We start from the raw sequence: 27,848 nt of genomic DNA on the forward strand, positions 1-27,848 counted from the left end.
TTTCACGCAAACTTTGTGCGCAAAACGCTCAGTCGTGTGTTCAAGTCTCTTTCAAGCCTGGATTTTTTCGGGCTTCCTTTAATACGCAAACAGACAGAAATGCTTGTTGTTTCATAGTCACAGCAAACATATTTTGCATTGAAAATCGTTTTCAATTCAAGAAAGAAGTCTTCTTTGACCGGTGGATTTTTTCCACAATTACAACGTAACCACTGCTCAATATTTTTGTCTTCCGCTGAGGAAATGTTCAACATTCTTGCTTTTCGAAATAGACATCAAGTCAGACCACCGATGTTTTGAAGAAAACAGCATAATTCCCTCTTATATTTTTTACTTGTCATACCTTAAAGCATTCCTGTGGGCGGGGAGGGATGTGGAACATTCACAGTAGGCCCGTTCAAAGTATTTGCAACATTCAACGGTATGCGGCCTGTGACGTTAAAACATTACTCAGGGTCACGTTGTTTAGGAAATGAGATCGAACATTGCGTTTATTTTCTATTATGGACAATTAAATCTAGACCTAGAACAAAACATGGTAACTTAGTCTTACGGGTTCATTTTTTTAGGCCCCGACATCGAACAAAAAGAAAAAGACATCCAGTATAGTTACTTCGTCAGTTACCTCTAATTTAAGTAGCTTTTTGGCTTGCCACTTTCTTAGCAAAAAAAGAAATACCCAAAGTAGGCTCCAAAGTATTAACGTAAGCTCCACTGTCGGTCCAAAGTCAAAGAGCAATCTATAAAAATGACGTCACAAAGAGCTGATGAATGACGCTAACTGCACACTCTCTGTCACTCTCTGCACAGTTGGATTGACGGCGCGCACGCTACGCATAAGTTGACCAGCGGTATTGCTCCACGGCATGTGAACGAGGCTAGTGTTCTGTGCCACGTCGGCCATTTTGACCAGAAGGTCTTATTCTGTTTCAGCAATTTGAACTTATTTTCGTCGGAAAAATGGTAAATTGTTGTATGTCTATCCGTCCGTATGTTATGTGTTACACTATCTTTGTACTTTCAATGTTGTTGCAACGAAATTAAATTCCTTTTGGGGGCTCGGCTCTGTGCAAGAAGTTTAACCGGTTATCTCAATCGTTCGAAGCTTAACAATGTCCTTCAGTGTTTCTGGTTCGTATTCACGGTTCAAAACTAACTTTTCTTTTTTTACTTCTATTTTCATGTAATTATCAGCCGTTGAGGTTAGATGTGAAGGTGGGTAAAATTTTCGTATTGCATACTTACTTGTACTCATGCGAACGTGTACTTCTCTGCTATCTCTTGAAAAGTAGCTGTTGTATAAATTATGTGAAGTTACTTCAATTCGTTTACTTCCGGAGCATTTTTGGGGAAGCTGTCTTCTTGTAAACCTATGCAAGGCATCGATTTTTTAATACCGGTGCAATCATTACTTGTATTAAGTAATTATAGGTACATGTAAGCTTTAAACCCAGTCAGGGAACGCCTGATTAGGCTGATAAGTAGTAAGAGGTCATCACATTGACAAGTAAAACTGTGTACATTAGCCAGGTTAAAAGCTGCAAGGAATAGGAGAGACGTGTTTTCATACCTGCCAACTCTCCCGGTTTTCCCGGGAGTCTCCAAGTTTTTCATCAAATCTCCCGGTATCCCGGTTAGAGCACCAAATCTCCTGGGAAATACCTACGGTGGCCTTTTTCAACATTTGTACATTAATTTCGTTATCTTCCGAGATGTCAAAAAGGAAATAAAGCAAGAACTGGATTCTAGTGCTCTCATTTGAGCTGTTCTAGTTCGGAAAACGTAAAACGGAAAAATCATGAATTGATGTAGGCTATATTTAACAAGTACCATAATAATTGGTCAGAAATCAGCCGATCAAATTGCACAATATGTGGTAGAAAGTTGGCTCGGTTATGGGAACAATAGCAATTGCTGTTCTAACCGAGAAACGTCGAGAACATTTGGAAGGGCTTCGGGTGATTTTCGGGAAGTATTCAGATATTGTCGAAAATTACATTCTTACAATGCAAAGATTTTTAGATGTCTCCAGACTTTTGTACTCTTGGGGTGGGCAGGTATGTGTTTTAGTTTGTGAGTAAATTCAGAATATATTCAGGTTTCAATAAAATTTGAAGTTGGTCGCTTTTTTTGAGTGGACGAATGAGAGAAGTGATCCTCGGACTTAGCTGGACAATTTAAGCAATAAATTGCCGGTTTTTTAGATACCCAAAAAATTCAGGTGGCATTGCACCAGCATCGCAGAGGTCGTAGGTTTGAGTCTGCGTGGAGCCACCAGAGTTTTTCAGGTGTCTCAAAAGCAACTGTTACAATGTATTATAACTTTTCTGAAATTGTCTTCCTAAGTGCGAGGACGATCACTTCTCTCTTTCGTCTATAACCCACACTTCAAGTATGCATGTACATTCATTTCATCTTATTGTTTGAGTTATAACATTAACCCGTGCGGCCATGGAAACAGCAGATTAAGGTATAACTTTCACTGCATTGGCAAAATCTAAAAGTTCATTTGATATAACTATCAAGGAGCAAAGGTATTCGCTCTCTTACCCCATGATTACAATTCCATGGCCACTACACATCACACCAATACAATCCATTATTTTTATGTTGGATTCTTTCAGCCTTGCACTAGTGACAGGAGTGTAACTAACTGTATCAAGAACGGGCCTCAATGGCTCCTTTCTCTCAGGGTCTACATGGGGGCATACCATTTTTCAAAAGAATGCATGCCACATTTAAATAGCCAAATTTATAATCACTTTTAGGCATGGCATCTGACAGGATGCTAGAAGATATATAAAATTTAAGGTGCAAGTCATAGCTGCAAATATGTCGCAAATTTGTAAATAGGATCCCGCAATACATACATGCATGTGTAAAAAAACCACTGAAAATGGTCAATGATTGAGGGAATGGATCGTGGTCCAAACAGATGACAATTTTGCTCCTTATCTCCAAATTGGAACAAAATTCATGACAAGAAACAAAATACTTTTTTCTCGCTCTATTTATTTTAGTTACTGTATTTGAATCTTTTTATGATGAAATCATTCGGAATTGGTAGCGAGAACACGACTCACCTTCCCTTTCCCACGAAAAACTTACGTCTCAATACTACAAGAAAATCGGTTTCACACACTATAAATCAAGAGCACAAAATGTACTTCGCTACTTCGATAACCGCGTGGTCGCACTTAAACACCATGTGCTTCTTGTCTGTTACGTGAGTTTTTTGCGGCCGGACGACAAAGATTCAGCCAGAAGGTTAATTGAAAATTTAAATCCATGGTCAGTTGTGAATGCTAGAGACGGAGATTTAGCCAAATTACCGAAGGACCTCCTCGGAACTAGCTTGATATTGAGTGAGTGAGGAAAGGATAGATAAGAGAGTAATAAAGCATGACAAGAATTTGTCATGACAAGAATTCGAAAAGCAACCTGTATCCTTAACGGAAAGTAGGTTGGGGAACTTGTCCCCTCTGTTAGAAAGCGGACACCTGCAAAATTGACTACACAAGGTGTAAAATAGGTGGAGACAAATATTGGTAGAAAATACTTTAAGAAACCAAGTTCCTCTGATTCTAGAGGCTACTGAAACCGCGGAGCCGCAATAGTATTGTGTTTACTCGCAATAAAGGTAAGTTGCTTGCCACGCAAGCCGTAGGAGAATAAATAACTACGTTTTGAAGAGGTTAAAGGACCCATGTTTGCCTTGCTACGGAAAACACGGCCTTAAAATGTTCTGTACTTCGGTCCATTTAAAATAACCGTAAAGAACACCATCACCAAACGACAGACAAAAGCCGAAAACAACAGTGGCTTTAGAGGTCTTTCTCGTGCTGTTTTTTTTTTCCTGGGTGTTTTATAATTACGACTTTCCTTGCATGCAAAGTAACATTTAAAATCATGTTCTTACGTAAGTCATATATTAAGTAAGTTGGCGACCAAAGTTTGTGATCTGGCGACCAAATTTTTCCCATTAGTCGCCAGCTGGCACCTGGGCAAAAAAATTAATTTCGAGCCCTGCTCTTACTACACTGTACTTCCCCACCGACGCAGCACCACAGTTTCTTTAGAAACTACCCCCTTCATTTAGTAGTTTTATAACTTGCTTAAATTTCTGCATAATCTGGTGTAAAATTATGCCAAAAATTTGGCCAAATATTTCCGCATCCTATCAGAAGCCCAGTTTAGATGATTACGACCTCATGTTGTCATTCAAAATGATGTCTTAATAGTAGGTTTGAAAGCATCTGTCTGTAATTTTTCTGTAATTTAGGGGGAAAAGCAACCAACTTCTCTGAGTGAGGTAGCTGAAGCTTTTTGTCGCGTGCCAGTACTTATTGAAACCACTGTAAAAATTATTTTTGCTTCTTAACACTTTAAGTGATAGTCCTTTGGTGTAGTGATGTGAACCTCACTTGCAAGATTTTAAAAGTAATAATAATAATAATTTATTATTTTCTTAAAAATGCATAATTACTACTAGGTCTCATACAAAAAATATATAATATATAATATAACTGTCAATTAAAGAATAATTTAAATACATTAAAAGTGTCAGTAATACTCTTAGCTTAAATGCTGCCTGAATAGGAACGTTTTCAGGTTTTTTATAAAACTATCTTTAAGGAATCAATGTTTTTGATGGTATCTGGGAGATTGTTCCACAATTTTGGCGCAGCAACTGAGAATGATCTTTCACCATATGCTTTGGTTCTAGCAATAGGCGTCTGTAAATTGTTTTTTGCCGACGATCTCAACATTCTTTTAGGTGCGTAGGATGACAGTAGCGATCTTAAGTAATGTGGAGCGAGTCCCTTCAGTGACTTATAAGTCAGAAGTATAATCTTATATTCAATCCTAGCTTTGAGCCTAAAAGGATTTTTAGCCTAAAAGGATTAAGGATAAATTAATAATCCTTTTAGTCTTAATCATCTTAATCCTTTTAATCATCCTCTTAATCCTTTTAGCCTAAAAGGATTAAGTCCTAAAAGGATTTTTAATTTCAAAGTTGCCATGTCAAAAGATTGTAAATCCTTGTTTCTTGTTGCAAGGGTTTTAAGCCTCTGCCACAAGAAGGGGTTTATTACTTAAGGTGTGTGGATAAATCATTATGTCATTCTTGTAATCAAAATATGAAGGTCACTTTTTTGTTGTGCTGGGGTAGTTCATAAGGTACTGGTTGTACCATTGCCAGGTGCTCAGACACTGGCATTAAACAATGTGTAGAATTTCCAGTTCTTAGGTATGCCCGAAGTGTGGTTATAATTTTTTTTGTATAAGGGTTTCATAAAGGGCTGGGGACCAGGGAAAATGGCTAGTTGTGAACACAAGTTTTCCTGTTCTTTTTTTAATCACCTCTGCTTTCTTTCTTTCTTTTGCTAAATATGATAAAATGTGGCAGCTAAACTGTTATGATTTCCTGTACAAAATCTCAGTGAAACTACTGCTTAAATTTTTTGCTGACCACAATGTTCACCTTTGGGTTCCTCTATGTTGTGCTCTAAGTCTAAGGGCTACTGAAACAGGGAAAATTGGTTAGGCCAAGTGCTTTGCTTAAATATTTCTGAGCGCTACATGTAACTCCAGAGGAAGTGGCGTAAAATGGTTTTTCCAAGGCACACTGGTTTGTTCAGACTGGGGAAAAAGGTACCAAGTCTGATGGAGACTACGTAAGCTGTAACAGTTAAACAGTACTGGTTGGTAATAGAGCCTTGGTTATCTTTTTGTTGGTGAAATTAAAAGAGGCTCTGCTTCCACGTTGACAGTGATCATTTAGTACAGGCTGCAGAAATAGCAGCACTTAGATGTACACGCTCGTAAAATGCGAAAAATATTACAGTGTCCCCAATTAGTGCTCCAGCGCTAGAACAACTAGACACTTAAATAAAGTTCCTTTCTTAAATACACGTGAAATACACGCACAAAACACAAGCGTAAATAATTATTTACAAAAGCTTTACATGCACCTCAATTACACGCAAATTGAATGTAATTCTGATAAGCAAGGCATCTTTTGTTATTCATACACACAAACTGCGCATATTTTTCCTTCACAAAAGTACACAAATTAAGAGTGTGTTTGATTGAGATATACTGATTTATCTTAAAATTTGGATCTTTCCAATTTCCAATCGAACACAAAATTAGAAAACGGATTACACTACGAATTTCGGTAATCGAAAAATTGCAAATTTCCGTAGGTTGACCAATCTGTTTGGAAACGCTTTGTTTTGACCTAAATAAAGTTGACAAGAAACAGAGTGTTCAGATATTGTCTTTTCAGCCGCAAACTGGACCCACAGAAAATAAAACCCAAAGGTTTAAAGCCGTAACTTTTTTGATGAATAAATCAACGTCTACATTTAGTTTGATACAGCTGGAAGTCGATAATTGTCATGAAAACTATCGCAATAATCAGAAACTGCAAAATGTAGATAAAGCACAATGGAAACTGTTTGTGAATTCAATCTTTTTGATCTTATTCTCATAAGCGGCAGTCAGATTTCATGACCTTCACTACAAGCACAAAGAATAATAATTATTGTTTATCACAAATAACTTTGTGTCATATCGCTGTCGTGTTGTTGCTGTCAACGTTTTTTCACAAATTTTTGTCGCTTGATTACAAGATATTAAATGATGTAAATTGAGTGCAATAGGCCACTTTGGAAAATACCATAATACTTTTTGGTTGTCCCCCCAAACGTTGCATAAGCATTGTTTCCAGTTTCTCTTGGGACTTACAACGGTCCCAAGAGAAAACAAAAACAATGCTTATGCAAAATTTGGGGGCCGGGACAAACAAAGAGTATTATGGTATTTTCCTGAAATGGCCTAATATATATGGTGTCTTTTCGCCAGGAAACACGTGCGTAATGCTGACATACTCGTGGCCTGTCCTGTAATATACATTTTTTAAAAATGTACTTATAATTGACGGAATGCAAAAAATGGCCGCCAACAAATTATACTTTTGTCTTTCTGTTAATTAGCCTAACTAGCCTCATTCACACGCGTAAAATTGAAAGAATTTGGGCTGTAAAACGAGGCTAGTTGGGATAATTAACACAAAGACAAAAGAATAATTTGTTGGCGGCCATTTTTGCATTCCGTCAATACTCACGTATCACTACCTACCTCCTCTTAACAGCGCAAGCTTTCAGCACGTTCGGATCGTGTGAAATGTGTGGATGTGCATCCAACTGAACCATGGATGCTGGCCAGTTTGTATAATGGTAATGTTCATGTATGGAACTATGAGTCTCAGACTCTGGTCAAGACCTTTGAAGTCACAGATTTGCCAGGTAAAGTTAAAAATGATGTTGTGTTGTCAATTTTGCATGTGGAGTTCTATCTTTTTGGATGATGTTGGTTGGCCATAGTGCCATTTACAGGTGTACATGTACACAGCTTTGAATAATCACTTTCAATTTGGTCCAGGCAAGTGAATTCTGCTCATGCATGCACAAGCAAAAATACCAGTATATTTGTCCAATTGCCTTTTGGTGCATGAAGGTAAAAAGTACATGTACAATGCAAAGTAAAGTACATGTGCAAGGCAGTGTGGCCCAGTGGTTAGGGCGCTTGCCTTGAGATCCGGAGATCCCAGGTTCAAGGCCCGCTCTGACCACTCGTTGAATTTGTTCCTGGTTGTCCCTTGTTCAACTTCCCAGCTGCACTTGTAAATAGCCAACTGGTTTGCCTCCGGTCAGTTAGGATTCTTAACAGTTGTAGTTGTTGTGTTCTGTTGTTTCGTTGATTGTGTTTCATTTGCCCTGAAAAGCCCCTATGGGGAGCGGTCAATTAAATATGTAATGTAATGTAATACATGAAACGGTTTTCTTCACACTGAAGAAGGGTTCTGCACCCGAAATGTCTGTGATTTTTTAAAAATCTACTGACACATTTTGATATTAATTTTATATCACTCTACTTGTTTATTCATTTTAAAGTGTCATGCATCGCCTACAAAAAGTTTATGGATATACTGTACATGTAGGACTAAATGTATTTCCTGTCAGTTGAGCTCGGGAAAGAGGCCATAAATTAAATCTCAAACTGAATGGAGGGCCTGGTAGGAGACAGGGTATCAGTTTTCATGTTCAGTTATGTTGTTCATTTTTTATTTTGGAAAAAAATCTCACGCCAGTTCTATTTGTAAATGATTTGTGTTCCCCGAAAGTAGTGACCCTCCAAAAGTAACGACCCCACCCCCCCCTGAAAGTACATGTAGCCAACCCCAAAGGCTGCTAATCCAAAAAGTAACGAGAGTCCCTACTATCAGAACTCTACAGTATATGATTATTGTTAATTATTACCAGTCTCTGAATGGGCAGATTGTTTTTGCCTCAAATATGTAAGCTTGGTAAAAATGTGTAATTACTGTACAAGTGTACATGATTGTAATTAACAGTTTCTGTATGGACATTTTCTAGTGCGCACATCTAAGTTTGTTCCAAGAAAGAACTGGGTGGTTACAGGATCTGTAAGTACAGTTTACATGTACATGTACAGTACTTATCCCTTTTGGTTGTCTTAAGTACGGTTGCAGGTCTAGAATGCTATTTTTTGGTCTTTTCACATACTGTACATGTGCAAGTGTGCAAGATGGGAAGAATAAAGGTGGTGTATTTTAATGCAAGTCACGCATTTTAATGCAAGTCAAGTCAACTTCAAGAGCAGTCCATTCATTCATACTGTATATTATGCAAACATACAGTGTATGCATCTGTAGAGCTTGCAAAATGCATGTTACAGCTCATTTCAACTCATTGATTTATTTTACTTAATAATGCACACACGCTCTAGCTTAATTTTTGAAAATGGATTATCTCACATTTTTGTATTGTGTAGAACCGAAATTTAATTTTACACGAGTTTTAAGGATTTATTTCCATTGTGTTTTTAGGACGATATGATGCTCAGAGTGTTTAACTATAACACATTGGAGAAGGTACATGTACACATGCTCACAAAGCACAGCTGTTTTATTGCCTTTTCATTAAGATTTTTGTTTGTAAGAATTGACTGATAATCCCATTCTTTGGGGGAGTACATATCATCCTCGAAATGTGTTTTGAAGGCGCTGTGGAGTTCGTCCTTCCAATTGCCAAGTCTGGCCAGTCAGTTCTGTTGTATGGAAAGCGTCCTTAGTCAGCTGAATTCCTTGTACTTAGTATTAGTTACGGTTGAACATACATGATTTCTGTGAGTTGTTTTGCTACTTTACAAAGTATCTATCTCTGGTTTCTGCACTATAGGATTTTAAATTTTACCATTGTGGAAACTGTTGTACTTCATCAGGTAATGGTCTAACTTGTTGTAGTTTTTTTTGATAGGTGTATGGTTTTGAAGCTCATTCAGATTACTTGCGGTCAATAGCTGTTCATCCAACACAGCCATACATTCTTACCAGCAGTGGTGAGTTACTTGCTCTTATACTAGTACTTATACAACTTTACATACTGGATACATGGTACATGTACTGTATACTGCTGATACATGTAATTGGTATAATGAAGTGGTGTACTGCAACTGGAATTACATGTTGATTGTTTTTTCAGGTTTCACTGTTTTTTACATGTTACATTTGCTCTTTTTTTTTTTTTGGGTTTGTTTTTTTTTTTTTTTTTTTTTGAAGCCTCACTTTTTTTTTTTTTTTTTTTTTTTTTTTTTTTTTTTTTTTTTTTTTTTTTGTACATTGTTGGTAAGAGGTATTACTACTGAATACATGTACATTTGTACATGTAGCACTGTACTCTACAACTGGGATTACTCATAAGGCACTTTTTTTGCTTATAAATACTTGTATATAGAAAATAATACATGTACAAGTATGTGTGTAATACATCAGGCTAACCCCATACATAGTTTTGAATTCTCAATCAGTAGTGTACGGTGGTGGACCTTTTTTGTGCAATTGAATACTGAGAATGTCGAAAAAGCGCAGACATGCTGTCTTGGCATTCCCTTGATTTGTGCAACAAAAACAACCATTTAATGGGGCAAAAGGGAGATTTGAAAAAGGTTAATGATATGTACAATGTATCTCATATAGGTTACTTATGTAGTTATAATAATGTCCTCATTTTCCCAACTAGTTTTGTCCTACAACTGTAGATCGTGGGGAGTGAAAGGTATTGATTGAAGGACCCCACAAACTTGAATTTTTCAGCAGATCCGGGTCAACAGTTATAAATGATCAATAATTATTAATATTCCTGTATGCTATGACTACAGTGTAGCTTCTTACACTTTGTTTTTTTGTGCAGTATTATATTTCTGAACACTAGACAAAGGGCGTGTTTGTGTTACACCAATTGGCAACGACTCGTACCAGGCCCCCCACATGCAAAATAATGCTTTGAACTTCAATTATTTACGAAATTGAAGGAAACAAAGGCTTTTTAGGCGTTTTCCAAGGAAAATCATCTTTAAAATGGGGTATTTATTTAGGAACTCCTAAGAAACTTGTGGATTTGTTTTATTTTATGAATTTTGTGTTCTTTTGTGAATTATGCGATTTTTTGTGAATTGTGCCATCGGATGCGATTTGAGGTTGATTGTGCGAAATTGCACCATCGCATAATATCAGAAGGCCTGAATTATGTAGGAACAAAAGAGTAAACACAGATAAGCGATCGATACACAGTTCATCGTCGGCCTGTAACTTGGCCATGGCCAATGTTAATAATCAAGGGATTGAATACATTCAAGTTTTCTTGTTAAACATGTTTTTAACACAAACTCCGAAAAAGCTGTATAATTTGCAAAACAGACAAGTTCCGTGCAAAACAAGAACCGATGCAATGACACGTGGACGCCCGGAATGAACAGGGTCGCACCAAACAAAAATTTAACATACAGTACTTGACTGTTGAATTCTCTGTCATTTCGCTCACGATAAACAGACCAATACTTGAAATTTGCTTGGAAAGCATGCAACAAATTGAACATTGACTGAAATGTTTAACTATGTATCATTGGCAGATCGAAAGTGTATCCGATTGTCTCACCCAAAAACAGCTCAGATCATGTCACGCAACAAGTGGGAATTAAGTCACAAGAACTAACTCCTCATGCTGGCCATCATTGTTGACAAAATGAAATCATTCGACTACAAAGATGCGAAAATGACAGCTTACCTTGAAATTTAATGAACTCGATGATTGCTCCGTAGTGAGAATGGGAATGTTCAATTTCCTTGTGAAATATGCCGTTCGCAAGTTTTTCCTGGCTTTTGTAATTATTTTTCATGCACAGTCAATTTTTTCCTGTGTCCAACTGGACTTCATTTTCTATATTCTATGCATCCAAAAGAAAAACTTACCTTTTACTGGTACTGTTTAATAATTATTACATGTATCCTCATTTGCCGAACCAGTTAAATTGTCGTACAGCTCTAAGATCGTGGGTAGTTACATGTAAAAGTATTTTTGAAGGGTCCCACAAACTTGTTTACATTTGGAGCAGTTAAGTTCATGAGGTTTTCTTTTGTTGAAATCAGATGACATGCTGATCAAACTATGGGACTGGGACAAGAAATGGCAATGCAGTCAAGTGTTTGAAGGTCACACGCATTATGTTATGCAGATTGTTATCAATCCCAAGGATAACAATCAGTTTGCCAGTGCTTCTCTTGATAGGACTATCAAGGTAACCTGTAACTTTGACTTGTGGAAGTCGGGCAGTAATTATAGCAGTATGTTGTGTGCTGACAAAATACAATGCACCTTTGCAGCAGATCCTCTTTTTTGAATATTTGATTGATTTTAATTACTTGTTTCCATTGCTGAAATGTTTCTTAATTTGTTGACTCTGTATGTACATGTATCAGAGATGTATCCAGGTTTTCAAATTTAAGGGTCCTCTGGACCCCTTTTTGAAAAATCTGGGGGTCCATTGCAAAATTTTGGGGGTCCAGCTAATTAATATTCAAGAATTAATATGCAATCTATTGCCTCTTAATTGCTGCTGCAGTACCCTTTCAGATTTCTAATTGCAAAAAAATAAAGTCTTATCCCTCCCAACGAATATGTACTTAAAATGATTAATTTCTTTTAAACTGTTGTGCCTGTTGATTCATCGATAGCTCCATCGATCACATTGAAAACGTCTCGAGGAATCGAATCCGTAAGCTGTAGGAACTGTTGGCTCCAGTTGATAAATGATCTAGATCTCCACAGCGAAAAAAAACAGAACTGAATCTCAATTTTCCGTAAAAGAGCATCATTTATTTTAACTACACTTGAGGTGTAATTTAGGAACAAAAGAGTAAACAAATGTAAGCGATCGATAAGCAGTTCATCGTCGGCCCGTGCGGCCTTGACTTCGCCATGGCCAATGTTAATAACCAAGCGATTGAATACATTCAAGTTTCATGTTTAGCACGTTAATTTTAACTCCGAAGAAAAGTTGCATAATTTGCAAAACAGACAAGTTACGTGCAAAACAAGAACCGAGACGATGACACGTGCGCGCCCGGAATTAATATCAACAGGGTCGCACAAAACAAAAATTTAACATACTTTGCCTTTGGATTCTCTGTCATTTCGCTCACGATAAGCGAACTAATGCTTGAAATTCACTTGGAAAGCATGCAACAAACTGAACTTCGACTGAAATGTTTTATTATCACTGGCGTCAGATCGAAAGTGTCGCCGATTGTCTCACCTAAAAACAACTCAGATCATGTCACTCAACACGTGCGAATTCAAAACTGAACTTCTGAAGCTGGACATAATGGTTGACAAAATGAAATTATTCGACTTCAAAAATCCGAAAATAACAGCTTACCTTGAAATTTAAGGAACTCGATCATTTCTCCGATGTGAGAAGTGGGAATGTTCAATTTCCTTGTGAAATACGCCGCTGTTTTTCCTGGCGTTCGTAATTTGCATAAACATTCGATTTTTTTCTGCGTCCAACTGGACCCTTTGTTCGATATTCTATGCGTCTAAAAGGAAAACGAGTGCGTCCCAGGACGCAATGACGCACTCTGGATACATCTCTGATGTATACAGTACATGGACATTGTATAATATTATTGGTTCACGGTTTGTAATATCCCAGGTTTGGCAACATCGTACCAATACAACAAACTTCACAATAGATGTACATGAAAAGGTAATATGAAACCAGATTCTTTTCTGTTCTAGAATCCATTGTAAAGAAGTATCTTAATATTAATTATTAATCCAGGGCTTGAAATTCTGACTAATACAGTCGCATTTGCACCTGAATTTTTTCCCTTTGCGACTAAAATGTCTGCAAATTTGCGCCTTGTTTTAACCTTCGCTCTTTCAAAACTGACAGTTACATGTAGCAGTTCCTCGCTGTGAGTTTTCTTTCAATCTGAAGATAGCGTAATGTCATTCTGTGCACAACTCCATTATGTCAATGTCATTTGCCATTTAACATCAGTTTCTTTAAACACAAGTATTGTGGGCTCATGTTTTGTTTTCCTACACCGCTGACAACACAGTGCAGTGCGACAAATTTGTGACTAAAATTTGCAAAATCACGACTTAGTTTTCGTATCTTGTTGCAAGATTGTGACAAGTTTTTTTTGTGAATTTTGAGCCCTGTAATCTGTGTACAGATTAACCCATTCATGCCCCAAATGCCCTCGGATGCCCTACATTGACAAGTGAAACTGTCTGGCGTTAGACAGAGTAAAATCTATGGAGTGTCACTCTCAGAGGTCAATGGGTTAAAAGGCCCTGGTCTACGAATGTGAAGCCCACCTACAGAAAGACCCCCAAGCTGCTTTCTTTTTCAGTTCTTGGTTCCCCACCTGCACAGGCAACTTAAAACCCTTCTGTTGGACAACAGGTTGCAAAGCCTCTTGTGTAGAATTCAAAACCAGTGATGTTCAGTACATGTACCCTACTCCTAATGTACATGTGTAATATTCTTCACTTCACTAATTTTATTACTCTGCAGGGAGTTAACTGCATTGACTATTTCCACGGAGGAGAAAAGCCTTACCTTATTTCTGGTGCTGATGACAGGCTTGTGAAAATATGGGATTATCAGGTTTGTGCCATTGTTATTATTAATTTTTGTCTTCCCGAAAGTAATAGACCAAATCAGCTACAGTAACTCAGTGTTGTACCCAATTCAAACCCTTTGAGAATAGAATAACATTTTGTTCCTGGTATTTCCATATCATTTAACCCTTTCACTCTTGTGGGGTTCCCCATTGACGAGTAAAATTGTCTGGCATTAGGCAGAGTAAAATCTATAAGTGGCACTATGGGGAGTGAAAGGGTTAATGGGGACATGTTAACCCTGTTGTTAACCCTTTCATTCCTGTGGGGTTCCCCATTGACGAGTAACATCGTCTGGCGTTAGACAGAGTAAAATCTATAAGTGTCACTCTTGGGAGTGAAAGGGTTAAATGTGAATGCTGCACTATGGTGCAAAGACAGTTTACACAAAGAATCTTAACCCTGGGGAGATTTGAATTGGGTACAACATTCAGTTGGCTGATTATTTTGGTCTATGGCACAAGAGCTTTGATGTGTAGCACAATCACCATACCCAATTGTAACTCGGAAACATTTCCTGATTTATTCAGTTTAACGTCTTCAATAAAGCTATATTTTTGCTGATTAGCATACAGGGTGTAAAAAGGGTAAGCGACTTTCTTTTTTTGAGAAAACAAAGGAAAAGGATAAATTGAGTGTATCGCTTAACACATTTTTCAAACTGAAAGTCTTGATTACAATTTTTCATAAGAGAGAACACTTATGTGGATTAATGGACAATAACCATTGATAACACGCAGTAAATACTACATATGAGCCAAATTTCAACAGTTCAAGTTTATTAAAACACATTAAAAGGGTTCAAATTTCTGTAGTTTCCTTACTGTAACGCTGTGTTTTGGAATTTTTGAAACAAGTCTTCAATTATTGATATCTGTGGGTTCAAAACCATCTCAACTAAATGCTCATATCTTGTGCTTTAACTTACAGAAAAATTAGTTTGAGGGATCCACTACAAATGGAGAAATCACTTCTCAAAACAGTCGCTACGCTTTTTCTGTTCCGCATTTACGCAATAATATTTTTCGAGACCACTTCTTTCAACGTTGCTCCTGATCCAACCAAGGCATAACTGGGTTCCAACCAAGCATTTTCTGAATGTTCACAAGTTCCCCTAGCTATTTCCACAGTTTTGTCATCGTAGCTTTCAGGGTCCCGAAAATATTAGCCTTTGACTGAGTCGCTACGTTTTTTTTAACATGGTGGGCCATATTGAAGCAAGTCTTGAGTGCCAGTAAACATCACAACCTACTTCGCAAAGAAGCCATGATTTCCATGTGCTTCACAAGGCTTGGTAACCTTTCCTCTATGGATATTATTGGGAAGTCCACAATGTCTTTTCAGCCCTGGGTAATTTTCAGAAATTGAGAGAGACATCTGCTCTGACCTCAAATTGTAAAGTGGAGCGAAAAAGTGGAGCAGAAAGCCAGCGTTTAGGGTGTCAATAGAACTAAATGAGGGGATGCTATCCTCCATGTAGTGAAAGCTTTCTGTTTTTACTTTTTATTTGCCTCAAAATTGACTATCTGTATGAAAGACCACGCCTGCAAGGGGTCATGGGTAAATCAAAAATTCAGTTTTAACAGACCAAACTTTAATATTTTCCGAACAATTAGAAAGATATGAAAGTCTGGGTGTGAAATAAGCCAAAATAAGTGATTTTCACCCCAATGAACACAATTTCACAATTTTTAGGTATGTTACGGGAATGGGTACGGTTATCATGCTACTCATCTTTGTTAAAATATATGGCTTTGGTTTGTTTATACATGTACACTGTATGTTTGACCTCAACTCAGAGTCCAGAGTAGTACAATGATAAATGCATTAAATTCTTTGTTTTACACCAGTTGCTCTGTTTTTGGTTGGGTTGTAGAACAAGACCTGTGTGCAGACCCTTGAAGGACATGCTCAGAATATTTCCTGTGTGGGATTTCACCCAGAACTGCCCATAATTTTAACAGGATCAGAGGATGGTTTGTAACTTCAAGTCATGTACTGTAAATGTATGGCATTATGCAAGAAAAAGAATCAGCTTTTATCTTTTATTTTTATCTTTTATCTTCATTAATCTCGTGTTCCTCTGACTTGGATGGGGATGGCAAGTGTTACAATGTCCGTTCTTTACCATGCTTTCAGTCTTGAGCCTTGGGTAATACCCGTATCTTCGAGGTTCTGACAAAATCAGGGCTAAGGTATCCAGCAATGCCAAATTTTGGGGAACAAACAAAGAGTATTGTGGTTTTTTTTTTACTCAGCCAATTGAGAAGTTTCCTTTTACCTAATGCAATTTTTTTTCCCTCTGACAGACCTTTGAATGTTTTCTAATAATATGATTGTTGTGTATTAATTCTTGCATGCTGCAGGTACTGTTCGTATTTGGCAATCCAACACTTATCGCTTAGAAAGTACTCTAAACTACGGTCTGGAGAGAGCATGGAGTATGGCTATGCTAAAGGGATCCAATAATGTAGCTCTTGGTTACGATGAAGGCAGCATCCTCATAAAGGTTTGTTGTGCATTGATTTTACTCTGCACCTCAATTGTACGTACAACTTGTTGAAACAAATGCTACAAATGCATCTCCTTTCTCTCACATTAGTTAAGCTAATGGTGTTTTAAAGAATGGTTGTATATTTTGTAGCACATGTATGTATCAAATTGGCAATTATTAGTGATTTCAAGGTGGAAAGACGGCATTCTAGTGCCAGTTCTCCCTTTGTTTGATCTGGTGCTTCCTGGAAAATAATTCATTTCATTTTTATTTTCTTGAGCACCTGCCATTCTTTTGTCTTATGCAGCTTGGTAGAGAGGAGCCAGCCATGTCCATGGATTCCAATGGCAAGATAATATTTGCTAAACATAGTGAAATTCAGCAGGCTAATCTTAAGAACATTGCTGGTGAGTTATAGTAATAATATTATCTCGTCTACGATGTACAAGTACATTGTAATCCTTGGCCAAATGTGGCTAAATGAAATTTAGGCAAATTTAAAATCAAGTTGTTGCTGGCCATTAATTTAGTGTTACATACATGTACTGTAAACTACACAAAGGCTATAGGGGGCACCCATTGCATTCTGCAGCGGTTCAGGTGCTTAATGTTGCAGATTGTTGCGGATCTTTCAGCTAGTGTTTTTTTGGCTTGTCCTTTGCTCCTGCCCACCTCTTCCCACTGGCAGGGATGAATTGGTACTGGTAAGTACAAATGTACATGTATTCCACTGTCTGCTGTGTCAGTGTGACAGGTGCCAGTTGGTGGACTGCAGTAGGCTTACATATACCATGTCTGCCCCTTGTTGTGTGTGTGAGCATGCATGTCCAGCATGACTCCCTGAGGCACTTGACCCTAAGCTCATCTTGACTGTGAGTTAAATGAGCAGTTTGGTTGTTGGGCCCAGCCGTTCATAGTCTGATTACACTACTGTCCCGGATTTGTGGAAAATTCTCTTACCTGTATCAAGGAATATTGAATATTCAACAAGAAAGAACCACCAAATTTCCTAAAACAAGAAAGAAGTCATTATTGCTGGTACCTTTTTTTAAATTTCAGATCATGATGCCAAGGATGGCGAGAGACTGCCTCTGGCTATCAAGGATATGGGACCATGTGAAATGTTTCCAACAACTTTGTCACACAATCCTAATGGAAGGTATCGGTTGTCGAAGCTTCTTTCCTTACACCTCCAGCCCATCACTCATTCTTTAAAGACCTTTTCCTTATTTGGGAAGCAGAGCTGGCGTAATGGTTTGAGCATTCACTTAACCCGACAGTGTTGCAAGGTTTTCAGTGCTGTACATTTGTACATTGCTTTTATCACTCTATAAATGACATCTTTTAAAGGTCTGTTCTCTGCTAGTTTCTTTTCCCCGGGTGTGTGCACTATGCTTTTCCCGCCTCCCAAAAATGCAATTATTGTTGATTATTTGATTCCCTTGCATATGCACACATGTACATTTATGTACGTTTATGATCTGTCACCTTTCAACTAACAAAGTGAAAAAAGTCCCACCATCATCATTTCTGTCGCTAATCCTTTCCTTTCCTTAATTGCGTTTATTGTTTTTTATCCATATGGTCACTTCCTGCTCCCAATGGCATTTCTTCTGCATAACTTCTTACTTGCAAAGTATTCATGTAACAGTTATTCCATGAGCTCAGTTTGATTTTTAGCAGTAACCGCTCTTGTATCACACACGCGCAAGTGGAATAATTGTTCTATCAAATTTGCTTTAACTCTAAAGTGTACAAAACGACTTGCACAACCAGTTTCCACGCAAGGTCATACTGCATGAGAGCTGATAATCGGGATTGAGGGAGCCAACCAGGGCCCGGTTGTTCGAAAGCCGATTAGCTTAATCCAGGATTAGCGTAAACTTTTGTTTCATCATGTTTTCAACTTTTGGTAAGAGTTTCTTTTGCTTATTTTTGTTTTTCAAGATCACCTGCTTCTAATGGAACGTTTTGCCGAACATCAGCGTTGAACAGCATTTAGTAGTAGAGAAATAAACTCCTTGGTTAATTTTTAATCTGGGATTAGCGTTAATCGGCTTTTGAACAACCGGACCCAGATCATTAGAAACGCAACATCTGAGATTGAGAATTTCATTGTAACACTTACACCCTTTTTAGGTTTGTTGTTGTCTGTGGTGATGGAGAGTACATCATTTACACTGCCATGGCCCTCAGGAATAAGAGTTTTGGATCAGCTCAAGAGTTTGTCTGGGCATCTGATTCATCTGAGTATGTATTATTGTTTGCTGTACTGGCTTAAAAAAAAGGATATACATGTAAATACATGTAAATACGTGTACATGCAGGTAATTCTTTCTTTGCTTGAATAGTACAAAATAAACGTTAGTGCCTTATTTTAGGAGTTGCTTAAATAAGATGGCGACTTCGTCATATATGCTGTAAACGGTTTGTGTTCTAAACAAGACGTGGCACCACTTGCCCTACCGCCAAACAAAGTGGCCAATGACAAAACAGAGGAATGCGTTATCATGATCGCATCAGGCCGTCGATCCCTTTTCATCGACTCTTCTTGGATCTCTGTCGTTTTGTCTGTCAGACAATACCTAGTTCTCCCCAACAACAATCTTCGTAGGGATCGAAATTTCTCGCTTTTGTGTTTTGCCACATCGCGTCTTCTTATAATTATTAGGCTGATTTAGCAACAGAACGGGAACGTCAGTGGCGACGTCGCGCGCAGCAAAACTACCAATGAGAATTTAGAATAGAGAAGAAAAGAGTGGAGTCTATTCTATTCTGAATTCTCATTGGTGTTTTTTCTTCGCGCGCCGTCACCACTGACGTTCCCGTTCTGTTGCTAAATCAGCCTATATTGTTGCGATTGGTAACATTGCATGTAAACGAGGCTGTATCAAAATAGGACGTGAGCCTTTTTACGTTATCTGTACAATCTATAAAAGCGACAAAAATGCATTAACGGCATTTTGCTTCCTTTACAAGGCGCATCGTGTAGATGACGCGTCTTAAATTTCTCGGTCTTAATTAACACTTTTCTAACTTGTGCATTGTAAACTATTTCCTACTTTAAAATGTAGATATGCAATCAGAGATGGAAACAAGATCAAGATCTTCAAGAACTTTAAAGAAAGGAAATCTTTTAAGCCTGAGTATGGAGCAGAAAGTAAGAAATGTTTATGTTCAAGAAATAATTGTGCGTCATCTAAAGTACATTGATTTTGTAGGTAGTCCTTTGTGTTCTTGGCCTTGGTAAATTTTTTTCTTAATTTAAGGTAATCACCATTAATGATTCTTCTTGAATGTTATTTTCTCAGGTATTTATGGTGGGCATCTTCTTGGTGTAAGATCAGTTAGTGGACTGGCATTCTTTGACTGGGAGAGCACTGATCTTGTGCGCCGGATCGAAATTCAGCCAAAGAGTGTTAGTGTCCTTTTTTTAAAAATGTTTCTTGCACTAACTTGCCCACTCCAATCAATGGCTTTAATTTTTGTTTTTTTTGTTATTTTTTTTTTTTTGAAGGAAAACGTTTTTTTTTTCAAATTCTGTCAAAGAGTTAGAGTATCTTATTTTATCTGCTTGAATCATGATAGCAGAGTGAGTCGGTTTCACATGAATGGGCCATTTCTGAGTTCATGTCTGCCTCCTCTTCAAAGCGAGTCTAAGTGCAAAGTTTTTGTGATGGTAATTAGTTCTACTTTCTACGAAGGCTCAGGAGGGTCACAGTCCATTTTTAATTTTGCACCGTCCAGTTTTAATATTGCACAGTCCAGTTTTAATTTTTCAGAGTCCAGTTTTAATTTGGTGAGTCGCCACTTTTATGAGTGTTTAGGATACTTACACAAAATAGGTCATTTCTGAGTTCATGTCTGCCTCCTCTTCAAAGCGAGTCAAAATGCGAAGATTTTCTAATGAAAGTTAGTTTTCATTCATATGTAATCAGCTCGACGGTTTTAATGGATGAATAGCAAAACACGTTTGATTCACTCGATGCAATATTAGAGCCAGCCAGACCCTACAGCGCATGCGCCCCTGCTGACGTAGTCCTTTTATTAACAGTTTGTCAACTGTCCTTGTAAACAGGATTGGAAGCAGAAAGAAGCAAAATCATTGATTTAAAATTGAAATTCAGAGCCCCCAAATTTACGTGTAAATGCACTGTACTGTAAGTGCATACTGTACAATATAGTCTATACAGAAAATTATATATGTTATGGCAGATCTTATTAACTTTCGTTGTTTATTATAGATTTATTGGGCTGACAGTGGTGAGCTCTGTTGCATAGCGACCGAGGAGTCGTTTTTCATTCTGAAGTATGTTGCTGAAAATGTGGCTAAAGCACAGGAATCACCAGAGCTGGTTACCGAAGATGGCATAGAGGATGCTTTTGATGTAAGAAAACACTACATAGATTGGTCGTCCCTTTATTTAGTATGCAGTGGCCGTTACTTGCTGCTTTTATTTGTCCTTATTGTATAGACAGGAGTGTTTTACTGGAAAATTCGCCACTCGTAAAATTCATACGAAGCTACATGTACATCCGGGACCTGATCGAGTGGCGTATTTTCCATATTTTCCTCACAACAGTGAGAATATTGATGACGTCATTCCCCGCCTTTGCATGGTTGTGCGTGCAAACATTCAGTAAAAAATGGCGAGCAATAGATTCGTGCGTCCGTAGTCCTGAAGCTGACGTAATCTCAGAAACAAGAAAATGCTAACACGAAGAATAAAACTTCATAGAACTTAAAATTATTCAAAAAGTTTTTTGTGGGTGAAGAAGAAATACGAAAATTGAAGAAATGGCTGCCGCCGAGCTGCAAGAATTTGCGATAAAGTTTGTGCTCGGTGTTAGAGAGAGAAACGGTAAGTAAAATTAACAGTCCAGTCTAGATAATAAAAGAAAATTACACAGTGGCTCGAAGATATAAATTTATTTTCTTGTGTTAAAAACAATATTGTACGCACTCCCTGCTCTCGTTCGTGAAATATTGTTTTTACCACTCCGCTCGAAATATAATTCTTATCTTCGCGCTGCCATGTAATATCCGCTATTTATGGTTTATTTATGTTTTTGCTGCAGTGTACATGTATTTGTATACGTATTGTAATTGTAGGTTTGTGGAGAAATCGAAGATTGTGTGAAGACTGGTATCTGGGTTGGAGATTGTTTCATTTACACCAATGCTGTAAACCGCCTGAATTACTACGTTGGAGGAGAAATAGTCACCATTGCTCATCTAGACAGGTCTGTAGTTTGACGAAAAGGGCTGGTTGTCCCAAGCTTCACAACTATAAGCACGAACAACGTACGCTGACTCAGTAGCGACGTGGCCATTTGTACCTGGAAAATACGCCAGCGTATGTTGCTTTTAGTTACGGTTGCTTCATTGTGAAAACCATTACAATTTTCCTGAAGTGGAAGTTCTTTTGCAACAGGCATTGAAAATATTAAATGTTCTCTCAACATTTGTTTTGAATCGTCTATGGCCCGGAGTGCCTACTTTTTTGGATAGATGCGTCATTTCGCCTTACATTTATCGTTTGATTTTCTTACGAATTTGTGCGTTAAGTTGATTCGACTTGGATGCAATGGGATAAACAACATCGTCGCTCTTTGGAGGTTGGGTGCCCGAAACATCCTGGAGCTTCCACTATTGGCAGCCAGCTCCAAACTGTAGACTGCACCGATGGCTGGCAAAACCTGACAACCCAGCCATGAGCCCCCACGCCCCCGAAAAGGACAGGCACCCGTCACACTGATAGACAGTGGAAAGCTGAGGGTGGGGAGGGTGGGGGGGAACAAAACCGCTAAACGCTCCACACACAATGCTCCTACTTCCCGCCACACTGATAAATAAGCGATACAGCCCAAAGCACGAGGTATTCCACGCATGCGCAAGTATACTAAAACCACTGACCAACTGGCTGCAGTCGCTCCTAGTTGTTTACTTGGTTAAACTTCGTTTAACCTCATTTAATTTTGAAGGAAGAGTAATCGTCAATAGAGAAGACTAAGGTTGGTGCTTGAATGCGCTCTGGGATTTTCAGACTTCAAATGGCTTCAGTACGTAATTTGAAATTTCTGGGAAGTTAGTGAACCCTGTTGTCCAAGTTGAACGCCAAGGGTAGCAAACGCGGTTTACTGGTATGGTGCACTTGTGAATGGGACTAACACTTGAAGTGGTTTGATTCCATCCACTAAAACTCCCATCTACAAACAGAGCAAAGAAAAACTGCCGCTTGTCACCTTTGTGATGGTTGAGGAAGCGAAGCAAAGCTGTCAAAGCAAGATTTACACGTCATCTTAGTAGTGTAGTATGTCTAGAATCAGTTTTATATGCGAGCGAGTCGGACTTCTTGTGGAAGGTGCAAAGATTGGTGTATCCTTCCTCTTTCGCTTTCCCCATCTGGCCAGCTAGTTTTAGCGCCCCTTTGATTGAAGGACGAGTATTTGTTTTACAGCTCTGAGAATGTGCATTGGATTTGGAAGTCCTGTTTTCTCGTGTGCGTGCGCAAAACTAAAAACTCGAACTTGTCGTTCTCCTGAATTCCCAATTTAAAGGTCGCTTTCATTGTATCGGAAACGATGGAATTTGGGTCAGAATCGCAAACAAGCGGGAAAATTAAAATCCCGAGCTTACGAGGTTAGGAGTCCTTTTGGCACCGATACGAATCTACTCTACCTCCTTTGCTATTCTGTTGTAAGTACGAATAGGTTTTGACTTACTCGCTTTGTTGTTAGGACCATGTATATCCTTGGCTACATCCCCAAAGACAATAAGCTATACTTGAGTGATAAAGACATGAATGTTGTGGGTTACTCACTGCTGCTGTCAGTGCTGGAATATCAGACTGCTGTGATGAGACAGGACTTTGAAACAGCAAAGCAGGTGCGGGCCTCCTCTAATACATTTGTTAAATAATTAATTTGTTTTTTCAAAACGTATATTTATTACTTGAAGTGTGGAAATTGTTACAATAATCTTACTAGTGAAAAAGAAGTTTGAGCCGCCAACAGCAAGGTGTAAGAAGCGACCAGGTACCGTGTCCAATGCGAAGGTTTTTAGCCGCGGAAAAATAGAACGCGTGCGGAGAATTCCGCTGAAATTAAATGCTTTTGTTTGCATCAAGGAAGCAGTTCTTTGCGTGTTAGTCCAAACTGTCCCTTTCATTTGTGCTTTATGGTTCACAAGCCCCTCTTTTCTGAACACAACACGGCGTCATTTTACCACTCCATTCCGTGCGCTTAAAATCAACAATATGACGACCTCTTTTTTTAACAGCCACATTTCGATCTCACAATTGTGAAATAGTCTTTTGGAAATCACCAACAATAATCAAAAAATTATGAAATGCCTTTATCTTTCCAGTTGGGTTAAAAAACATGCCAGGTACAGCATAAGTCTATACGAACCTACGTATTTGCAAGTGCACACGGCAGAGAGCAGACCATGCACTCATGGCGAGGAAAGATCTTGCTTCTTGTCTCTTTGAGAGACACTGTAAACTATCCTTGCCCGAAATTAAGTTTGCCGCCACTTTTTTCCAGCCAATCGGAAGCAAAAACCAAAACCAAGTACGACTTGCATGCGGGCATTTTCCCGCGCTTTAAGGATATTGCATGTGATTTGATTGCCTCGAATTTTGATGGTCTCGTCTGTTCCAGGTTCTGCCGACAATTCCAAAAAAGCAAAGGAACCGCGTGGCTCACTTTTTGGAAAAACAAGGGTTTAAACAACAGGCATTAGCGGTGTCGTGTGATCCCGAACACAGGTAAGAATAGCCAGGATCTCAAGCATAAAGGTGAAATAAAAGTAACCTTAGAAAGACTGTTGTCGGTGATATAGACAAACATTTTCGACCAACCTCGTTTCCGGGGTCTCTCTTCTCTTCCTTCTTTGTCAACAAAGGATGCAGAGAAGAGAGACCCTGGGAACGAGGTTGCATTTCGACAAGCTGAGTGGAAGTTGAGGGGTCAAGTGATTGCGAGGATGTCTTGACTCTGAGTTAGTGACACTGGACACCGAAGATGACTAAAGTTTGTGGCAGGCATTCTCAGGACTACTTTCACACGGACGATGACACTTCATCAAGTTTTGGTAAACGAAACTTGTAGCTTGTTTGAGTTTTTCCCCTTATCTTTCCTGTTAGCTACAGATAACGAGCAATTTCTCGAAGGAGAGAGAAAGAGATAGAGAGAAAAGGTATAGAATAAGCGAATTTGGTAACGAACGGCATCCGGGCGTTTGCCGTTCCTCGTAAACGCCACCCGAAATCCCTGGGTGGGTGTAGGGGGTGAGGGGTGAGGGATGAAGGGTACCATAGCTGAAACAACCCAAACCGTTGCAAAAATGCAAACCGTATGTCTAGTCATTGTCTAAATCGTAGTGTTTAGGCCTAAGGTTAGCATTTTTGTAAAGGTTTGGGTTGTTTCAGCTATAGTACCCTTCCCCCCTTACCCCTCACCCCCTACCCCCATCCCCCGCAATAGTCATGCCGAAATCCCTCTGTTAGTGAGAGAAAAGAACGTAACATGCGAGAAACCCAACTAGCGGAAAGGCAGACCGGCTGGCTTTTTACAAGCTCGAGTGGGATATTTCAGTGGAATTGCATCAGTCGTGGTCAGAGTGGAACTTAAACTTGGGGATTTTGAGTTTGTAGTCCGGTGTCTCAACCATGCGTTTTTGCTATATCTGTTGTATTTTAAGGCAATTATTTAAATAGTTTTTGCCTTTACTATAAACTTTGGTGGTAGGTTTGCACGTATTATGATTAAAAATGATGCGGCGTTAAACTGTACTAACAATCTTCTCTTGCCCTTGAATGATAGATTTGATCTGGCAATCCAGTTGTCTGAGCTGAAAATTGCTTACGAAATTGCATCTGAGTCCGAGGTAGGCGTACATATAGAAGTTGTTTTACTGTTTGCATGCCGGTTCGTTAGCAGTCACACAAGGGCACAACACTTGCTCTTGCTTCCTAATTGTCGCGCAGTTTATTTTTGACACTTAAATGCTCCCTGCTTGTGGGTATTGTAGCATCTCAAGGGAGGTATATTAAGATTTACTCGCAAATTAAACTAAAAACAAGCGTCTAAACATCAGAAAGAATTATATTTTGCGTTTCTAGCTTTCTGATTGGTTCACTCAATCTTGGTTATCAGCTTATATACCCGTATGACCCAATATGGAAACTAAGTGCGTTAAGTGTTGCCATGCTGAAAACTGATTGGGTTTAATTTTCATGTGTCTAAGCCTTAACAATATAATGAAAATTATTCATACGCGCTTGTTAGATGCGGGACTGGTTGTAACCAACTCGGTGTGCAATTGGCCCTCTCGTATCCAACGTGCGCTCATGGAATAATTGTTAATTTTCTAGCGTACAATAGCTGCTACCCTATGCCTTTAACAAGACTAAGTAAAAGTGGTCCGGTCCAGTCCAGTTTTTTTTTTTTTTTTTACTTCATACGAGAAATGCATACTTTATCTTACTTCAGAGTGAACATAAGTGGAAGCAGCTTGCTGAACTAGCCATCTCCAAGTGTCAATTCCAGCTTGCGCAGGAATGTTTGATTAACGCTCAAGATTTTGGAGGCTTGTTACTTCTCGCCACATCCGCTGGCGATGCGGATATGATCCTACGACTTGCTCAGACGTCAGCTGAGAAGGGAAAGAATAACGTGGCATTCCTGGCCTATTTCTTGCTTGGGAGGTAAGTAACAAACGACTCATCAACGACATCAACAACAGACAAATAACACACACTGATTTACTCTTTCGCAGTACTCGCGGACGTATTGGTACACGTACAGACCTTTGACCTATAGACGGATCGAAATGCGCCAATCATTGCGCAGTCTTCACAGCCAATTACATCTAGGATACGAATACGTTGACCAATGACATATACGGCCGGAATTTTTATAGTATCTACTGACGTTACACACATCACTTGACTCTGAAAATGACTTCATTCAGTGTCATCTCAAACAGTCCTTCTCAGGTCTACACTCGCCCGGACAATCGTACTTTCCTCCTTGATTATGACAGGACTCCTGGGTTCAAACCATTTACGAATAACAGTTGTTTTAATTTTTCTACCTATTTTTTGGAGGTGTTATTTTTAAAATTGCGCTTGGTGTCCAAAAATGGAACAGCAAACACATGAGTGAGCACACTTGCCATTTTGGTAACTAGTCTCACACACTACAGATACTGCTCCACCTTCTTGAAGTTGAAATTCTTCTTTATGATTGAGGCGCTGGAATCTGGCGGGAATCTTCGATTTACATACACTGTAGCTTAAAATTCAGCTCATCAAGAGATTAATTTCTGACTCTTTTGTTTGGTTTTACAAGGCTGGAAGAGGGAATCGAGTTACTCTGTAGCACGGGTCGCTATCCTGAAGCAGCATTTATGGCTCGCACGTATTTACCAAGTCATGTGTCCAAGTGAGTTGAACATGAACGAAAATCTTTGTTAACTTTAACTTTAATTTATTAGCCACAATTTATGGAGTGGCAGAGGAGAGAAACAGAACTTTTCGTCCCAATTGACACCTAACCCCTCTATCCATAGATCAGACCACAACACCGGGGACTCCATGCCCTACTCTTTGCGAATAGTGCGTGGGTTCTTTAACATCCCACAGATTTTGTATATACCCAAGGGTTGTGAGACGGGACCTCCGGCTTATAGTCCTTATCCGAGAAGACTTGAAAGTCTAAAAATTTGCAGATGTCGTTACAAAGGCAGCACTTTCTCCTCAGTTATTTAAAGACCCTGAGTGTTGAGTTGAACTCACGACCTCCCTCGTGACAGCCCGGTGCTCAACCAACTGTGCCTGAAGGGACCTTTCCTCTGTATCGTTGCCGCCATAAACTAAAGGATCAAATTATTGTGAATTAATAATTTTTAAGCAGTTACGTTATCAGTCAAGGGACTTAATCACGTATAGGGTGATGTGAGGAGTCAAATTGCCCAATAACGCGTTTTGGCCTACTTCGCTTTCTTTGCTTCCCGGCATGCCTTTGAAAAATTTACCGTCTGTCCCGGCTTTTGTACGCAAATCGTATTCAGAAGCTGCAGTATCACAGCATTGTGTGATTTTTCTTTCCAGGATTGTGAAATTATGGAAAGAAGATCTAGGAAAAGTCAACAAGAAGGCCGCAGACTCACTTGCAGATCCCTTGGAATATGAAAACTTGTTTCCTGAATTCCAGGAGGCTCTGCTAGCAGAAAAGGTATTCCTGTCTTGCTGCAATAGACTTTGGGTGTAAAGCCGTATATTTGT

The 27,848-nt window shown here is 38.9% G+C and overlaps 1 protein-coding gene across 2 annotated transcripts in view; it reads left to right on the forward strand.

The window, feature by feature from the left end:
* Positions 1-850: 850 nt before the first annotated feature.
* Positions 851-27,848, forward strand: part of LOC138051710 (coatomer subunit beta'-like) — a 35,959-nt gene continuing 8,961 nt past the window's right edge. For both annotated transcript variants that reach the window (XM_068897967.1, XM_068897968.1), the window contains exons 1-24: positions 851-963; positions 1,195-1,215; positions 7,160-7,313; positions 8,445-8,494; positions 8,918-8,962; positions 9,348-9,429; positions 11,516-11,664; positions 13,081-13,134; positions 13,954-14,046; positions 15,937-16,036; positions 16,427-16,569; positions 16,862-16,961; positions 17,614-17,713; positions 18,694-18,804; positions 19,629-19,714; positions 19,866-19,972; positions 20,799-20,942; positions 21,668-21,798; positions 23,296-23,443; positions 24,220-24,326; positions 25,384-25,447; positions 26,053-26,267; positions 26,914-27,006; positions 27,675-27,798. In XM_068897967.1, the coding sequence (XP_068754068.1) occupies positions 961-963; positions 1,195-1,215; positions 7,160-7,313; positions 8,445-8,494; positions 8,918-8,962; positions 9,348-9,429; positions 11,516-11,664; positions 13,081-13,134; positions 13,954-14,046; positions 15,937-16,036; positions 16,427-16,569; positions 16,862-16,961; positions 17,614-17,713; positions 18,694-18,804; positions 19,629-19,714; positions 19,866-19,972; positions 20,799-20,942; positions 21,668-21,798; positions 23,296-23,443; positions 24,220-24,326; positions 25,384-25,447; positions 26,053-26,267; positions 26,914-27,006; positions 27,675-27,798 (2,424 nt within the window). In that variant the 5' untranslated portion in view covers positions 851-960. The remainder of the gene's footprint in view (positions 964-1,194; positions 1,216-7,159; positions 7,314-8,444; positions 8,495-8,917; positions 8,963-9,347; positions 9,430-11,515; positions 11,665-13,080; positions 13,135-13,953; positions 14,047-15,936; positions 16,037-16,426; positions 16,570-16,861; positions 16,962-17,613; positions 17,714-18,693; positions 18,805-19,628; positions 19,715-19,865; positions 19,973-20,798; positions 20,943-21,667; positions 21,799-23,295; positions 23,444-24,219; positions 24,327-25,383; positions 25,448-26,052; positions 26,268-26,913; positions 27,007-27,674; positions 27,799-27,848) is intronic.

Source organism: Montipora capricornis, chromosome 6 (genome assembly GCF_036669925.1).
Source record: "Montipora capricornis isolate CH-2021 chromosome 6, ASM3666992v2, whole genome shotgun sequence".
In the NCBI taxonomy this organism is placed as follows: Eukaryota; Metazoa; Cnidaria; class Anthozoa; order Scleractinia; family Acroporidae; genus Montipora; species Montipora capricornis.